This window comes from Dasypus novemcinctus, chromosome 10, assembly GCF_030445035.2.
Source record: "Dasypus novemcinctus isolate mDasNov1 chromosome 10, mDasNov1.1.hap2, whole genome shotgun sequence".
Classification (NCBI taxonomy): domain Eukaryota; kingdom Metazoa; phylum Chordata; class Mammalia; order Cingulata; family Dasypodidae; genus Dasypus; species Dasypus novemcinctus.
The window spans coordinates 87,869,233-87,875,656 of record NC_080682.1 but is presented as its reverse complement, the minus strand read 5'-3'; the positions used below and the strand labels follow the sequence as shown (position 1 = coordinate 87,875,656).

The 6,424-nt window shown below is 35.3% G+C and overlaps 1 protein-coding gene across 1 annotated transcript; it reads left to right on the top strand.

The window, feature by feature from the left end:
* The first annotated feature begins 288 nt into the window (after positions 1-288).
* LOC101422820 (olfactory receptor 10T2-like) lies at positions 289-1,254 on the top strand. The gene has a single exon (XM_004455325.2). It carries the CDS (start codon positions 289-291, stop codon positions 1,252-1,254), a length of 966 nt encoding a protein of 321 aa, XP_004455382.2.
* The last annotated feature ends 5,170 nt before the right edge of the window (positions 1,255-6,424 follow it).

The window sequence follows — 6,424 nt, the reverse complement described above, 5'->3', positions numbered from 1 at the left end:
AGGTATTACCTATGAGAAGATATTTGAACCTACTCTGTAGCATTTCTGCCGAATCTCCTACTAGAATCTTTTCCCTCATCACACAGTCCCTCATCTTGAAATCAACCAGATACATTTTGCTCCCTTGTCCCAGGCTATCTCCTTAAGAGTTGTCTTGATCTTGCTTGGGGACACTTGATTTAAAGCATGATGACATCACTCAGAAGGAGGTCTTTGTGATCATCTCAGAGTTGTGGTCTCAAGCATCTCTGCACCTTGTGGGGGAGAGTTGCTGATCCCACCATGAGGATGGGCAATCATACAACAGCAAGCACATTCTTTCTGTGGGGATTTTCCAGTTTTCCAGACCTGCAGGTTCTCCTCTTTGTGATGATTTTCTTCACGCATGTGGCCATCCTAACTGCAAATTTGTTCATAATGGCAGCCATCAAGCTCAGTCACAGCCTTCACACCCCAATGTACTTCTTCCTTTGTGGCTTGTCCTTTTCAGAAACCTGTAACACTCTAGTAATCATTCCACGCATGCTGGTGGACTTACTGTCGGAAAGCAAGACGATTTCTCTCCTTGAGTGTGCAACACAGATGTTTTTCTTTTTTGGCTTGGCAGGTAACAACTGCTTCATCATGACCTCCATGGCCTATGACCGTTACACTGCCATCCATAACCCGCTGCACTATTCCATGCTGATAACTAGAAAGGTCTGCTTTCAGCTGATGATGGCCTCTTGGGTACTTGGATTTCTGGTGTCCCTGTGCATTGTGCTCATAGTATTCAGTTTGTCATTTTGTGATTCCACAACCATCCAGCACTTCTTCTGTGACATCGCACCTGTGATCTCCCTTGCTTGTGATTCTACTTCCCTTCATGAAGTACTAATTTTCGTACTATCTGCCTTTGTGCTGGTGGGCAGCTTTATTTTAATTATGATTTCTTATGTCTTCATTGTATTTTTAGTTGTGAAGATGCCCTCTGCCAAAGGTAGGTATAAGGCCTTCTCGACTTGTTCCTCCCATCTCACTGTGGTGTCCATACACTATGGATTTGCTTTTGTTGTTTATTTGAGGCCAAAGAAGAATGACTCATTCTATGAAGACATGCTGATGGCTATGACATATACAGTGCTGACACCTCTGCTTAACCCAATTGTTTACACTCTAAGAAACAAAGAAATGCAGCTAGCCCTAAGGAAAGTACTAGGAAATGCAAATAGGTTTATCCATCAAATGGCAAATAAAAGACTTGTGAATATTTAAAAAATGTACAGAGATTTGATAAATAAAGTGTTATATTGGAATACTTCCAATATAAATAATAACCTTTTGTACAAAATAAGTAAAGCGTTGTCTAATTGCCGCATATATCCTTCCTCACCATTTTCCTAGTACAAATAAGATGCAGTTTTAAATTATCTTTAAGTGTTATAACACTCACACACATGTAAATAGTAAACTTAATAAAGCATGTTTTGGAATACAGCGTTTCATATAGTTGTTGTCTTTGGAGAAGGAATAAAGTTATACGAAGGAGGAAGAAAAAGAAAGAATAAGAAAGAGAGAGGGAGGGAGAAAAGGAAGGAAGAGAAAGAGAGAGTGAGAAAAAGGAAGGGAGAGAGGGAGGGAGGGAAAGAAGAAGAGGGGAAGGGAGGGAGGGAGCAAGGAAGAAAGGGAGGGCGGGAGGTAGGGAAGAATGAAATATTAATAGTTTACTTAATGTAAAAAGGAAGAAAACACAAGCACACAAAGTTAAAATAGAGAATGAGGAGATGACCATAATAGAAAGAAATTAAAAGTATTTTAAAAGAATATTTTTGTGATTGTTCATTTTGTGTTATCTTGGCTGGGTTATGATGTCCAGTTGTTTGGTCAAACACTGGCCTCAATGTAGCTGTGGTGGTATTTTGTAGATATGTTAAGCATCTACAATCAGTTTAACCCTAAGTAAGGAAGATTACTCTTGATAATCCTCATCCAATCTGTTGGAGGGCTTGAGAGCAAAAAAATGAAGACTCCAGGAGGAAGAAGAAATTCTGCCTCAATATTACATCATCAACTCCCCTTGGAATTTCCATCCACCCTCCCCAGCAGATTTCAGGGTCAAGACCACACCATCACTCTTACTGCAATGCCCAGTTTGCTGATCTGTCCTACAGATCTCAGCCTTGCCAGCTTCCACAATTTTGTGAGGCAATCTTTAAAATAAAACTTTTGTATATACATACATACGTACATAGATCTTAGTTGTTCTGTTTTTCTGGAGAACCCTAAGTGATACAACTTACTTCAATGCTATTCAAGCAAGTTTGGAAACTTTTGGAATGTATGAATTTCTAGAAAAAATAAACTGACAAAACTGTCCACAAAAAAAGCAGAAGTTTTTGATGTCCTTTTTCCATGGAAAACCTATAAAAGTATCTTTTTTGCCCCATGTTCCCCCAAAGCATTTGGTCAGATGATATCATAATTAATGTATTCTAATTCCAAAGGAAAAAATAATTCAAATATTATTAAAATTGAGTTAAAGCATAGGTAAAAATGATGCGCTTCTAATTCCTGAAGCTTACAGAGGTTAAAAGTGCTGTGTATTATTGCGGTTTGATTGTGGCCATGGTAAGATTTTGAAGTTGATTGTGGAAGAAATTAGATGATGTAAGGAGGTCACGTTATACTTATGGTTCTTAGTGGGTGTGAAGTAGCATCTCCTTGTGGTTTTGATTTGCATTTTCATGATGATTAATGATGTCAAGCATATTTTCATGTGATTAGTGGCCATTCATATATCTTGTTTGGAAGAAAGTCTATTCAGATATATTGTCTAATTTCAATTGGCCTATTTCTTTTTCATTGCCTTGCATTGTAAGTGATCTTTATTATAGATACAGGTCCTTTATCAGATATATGATCTGCAAATATTGTCTTCCATTTTGTGAGTTGTCTTTCTTGACAGTTTCCTCTCAAGCAAAAAAGTTTTTAATTTTAACAAAGACCAATTTATGTATCTTTTTCTGTTGTTGCTAGTGCTTTTCATGTCATACGTAAGAATACATCCCAAGTCTGAGGTAAAAAAGATTAACACCAAAAAAAAAAAAAGAAGAAAAAGAAAAAGCTTAACACCTATGTTTTCTTGTAGGAATTTTATATTCTTGGCCCTTTCATTTAGGTCTTTAATAAATTTTGGGTTAATTTTATATATAATGTGAAGCAAGGATCCAACTTCATTCTTTTGCATGTGGCTGTTCTGTTGTCTTGATTACCACACTGTCTTGATGACAGTTGTTTTGTAGTAATTTTTGAAATTGGAAAATGTGAGTTCTTCTACTTTGTATATCTTTTTCAAGATTGCTTTAGTTTTACTGGGTCCCTTGTAATTCCATGAGAATTTTAGAACCAGCTTACTACTTTCTACAATGAAGCCAGCTGGGATTTTGCCAGCTATTGCAATGAATGTGAAGATCAATTTTATAAGGATTGCCATCTTAACAATATAAAGTCTTCTGATCCATGGACATAGAATGTTTTTCTCTTTATTTAGATACTCTTTAATTTATTTTGAAGAACGCTTTAAGTTTTCAGATATGTTTTGGACTTCTTTTGTTAAATTCATTTTCAATTATTTTATTGTTTTTGATCATAATGTAAGTGGAATTGTTTTTTTAATTTCATTTTCAGATTGTTCATTGCAAATATGAAGTAACATAATTGATTTTTATATGTTGATATTGTATCTTGTAGCCATGCTGAACTTTTTATTAGTTCCTATAGCTCTTTTGGTGTATGCCTTGTGAATCTATTGTTATAAAATCATATTGTCTGCAGAGAGATGGTTTCATTTTTTTCTTTCCCATCTGGTTGCCTTTTATTTATCTGTCTTGCCTAAATTTCTTGCCAAAGAATATTAGTGGTTACATCAGGCATCCTCATTTTGTCCTTGACTTAGGAAAAAGTGTAGTGTCTGTCACCATTAAAGATGATGATGTTAGCTGTAGGTTTTTCATAAATGCCCTTTTAGGTTGAGGGAGTTCCCTTGTTTCTGTGTTGAAAGCTGTTACATTTTGATAAATTCTTTATCTAGGTCTACAGAGTTGATCAAGTGGTTTTTGCTTTTTATTCTATTGACATCATGTATTACATTAAATTGATGTTTGGATGTTAAACCAACCTTTCATTCCTAGGGTAAATCCCTCTTAGTAATGGGCTATGTGTGATTAAATTTATATGTCACTAGGTTCAATTTGATATTATTTTGGTGAGAATTTTGCACCATATTTATAAGCGCTATTAGTCTGCACAATATATATAGGCTATAGCAAAATATACAATGATCGTGGTTAAATCTTCAATTTTAACTTTTTCTTCTCTTTTAATGTATTCCTCTCAGCACTGCTTTCAATATATTCTAAAGGTTGTGTATGTTGTGTTCTCATTTTAATTCATCTCCAATATTTTCTAATTTCTTTTCCAATTTCTTCTTTGATCCACTGATTAACTGAGCGTGTGTGGTTTAATATCCAAATATTTGTGGGTTTTCCTTTTTCTACCTATTTTTGATTCTAGCTGCATTTCATCATGATCAGAGAAAGTGCTTTGTATAATTTCAATTTTTTAAAATGTATTCAGACCTGTCTTGTGACCAAATGGTTTAAACTCGACAAGAATCCACAAACACTTGAGAAGAATGTATATCCTGCTGTTTTGAGGTGTAATGCTCTATAAATGTTTGATAAGTCTACTTCATTTATCATATTATTCAAGCTTTCTGTTTCCTTATTTGTCCTCTGTCCAAATACTCTACCCAATGGTAATAATGGTGTATTGAAGTCTCCAACTATTATTGTAGAGAAATCTACATACAGTGCTGACACCTCTGCCAGATTTTATAGTCTGAGAAACAAGGAAATGCAGATAGCCCTAAGGAAAGTGCTAAGCAATACAAATTAGCTTTTCTTCCAGAAGTAAACAAAAGAACACTGAAAACTTAAAGTTGTACAATGCATTTTTGAATTTTGATTAGTAAAAGTGGAGTACTTCCATTAAAATTCATCACTTTGTAATCAGAGTAATGTCTATATACCTGATCTATTCTGACTTCAACATATCTGATAAAATGAGGGTGAATTTTAAAAATATAATATCATATGTAAGTAGTTAATATATCAAAACACATGTGTATGAACACAAAACTCATTGAAGTTGTTTTCTTTTAGGAGGGAAGGAAATTATACTGAGGGGAGAGAACATAGTACAACTCGTGTTAACACTTATTTTTAACTAAAATAATACATGTGTATAGTTTTAAAAATCAAAACTGCTGAAAGAAATAACTAATGACCTCACTCTTTGAGAACTCACTTTGGCTTAATTGATGACCTTTAGATTCCTTCTTTTATTACTTTTTAATGTACTTCTAAAACACTGTGTTGAAGTTGTATGTACCCCCAGAAAAATATGTTCTTAAATGTAATCCATTTTGGTGGGTATAAACCCATTGTAAGTAGAACCTTTTGATAAGGCTACTTCAGGTAAAGTGTGATCCACCTTATTCAAGATGGATCTTAATCCTCTGACTGGAGTCCTTTATAATTGGAATGAATATAGAGAAAGAAAGAAAACCATGAAGCAAGATCCCGAAGTCAAAACCTAGAAGAGAAGAGAGACTCCAGAAGATGCTGCCATTTGCCTTGGCAAAGAAGCCAAGGATCACAGGCAGTTAGACTTTAGAAAGAAAGCATTGTCTTGATGATACCTTGATTTAGACATTATCCTGGACTCTTACTGTAAGTGAATAAAATCCCTTTGTTCAAGCTGAATGCATCTCCTAGCTTTAAGCATCCTAGGAAACTAAAACACGGTTGTTAGCATATTACAACATAAGTCCTTGGTTGTCCTGATTTCACTGCAATGAAGCAATTTTTCATTGACCAGAGCCCTTGGGCAGGGAGCCCTAAGAGTCTCTCCTTGCCCCTATTTGCTTAAAAGGAACTCATTTTATTCTCATGGTTAAATTCAACCACCCCAGCCAGTGGCAGGGTCCCAGATTATCTATGGTTATTCCTGGCTTTTCATTTATTACACCATGACAGTGTTCCTTGATGAAGCTTTTCTCTAAAGCATAGATCTGTAAGGTTATGGGAAAGGAAAGCAAAAATTTCTTCAGTGGATGTGAAAGGCAGAGTAATTATCCCCTTACCCCAAAGATGTCCATGTCCTAATCACTGGAAAGTTGAAAAATATTATGTTAGATGTTAGTTTACATGGCAAGAGATATTAAGAGTTTCGATGAAATTAAGGTTGCTGATTGGCTGACCTTAAAATAGAGAGATTATCCATGATTATCTAGGTAGGTCAATGTAATTACAGGTGTCCTAAAAGTGGAAGAGGGAGGCTGAACAGAGTCAGTCAGAGGGAGCTGTAACTAGAAAGAAAAGCA

Excerpts from the sequence above, each read along its gene's own strand:
- LOC101422820 (XM_004455325.2), top strand. The coding sequence starts at position 289 with ATGGGCAATCATACAACAGCAAGCACATTCTTTCTGTGGGGATTTTCC.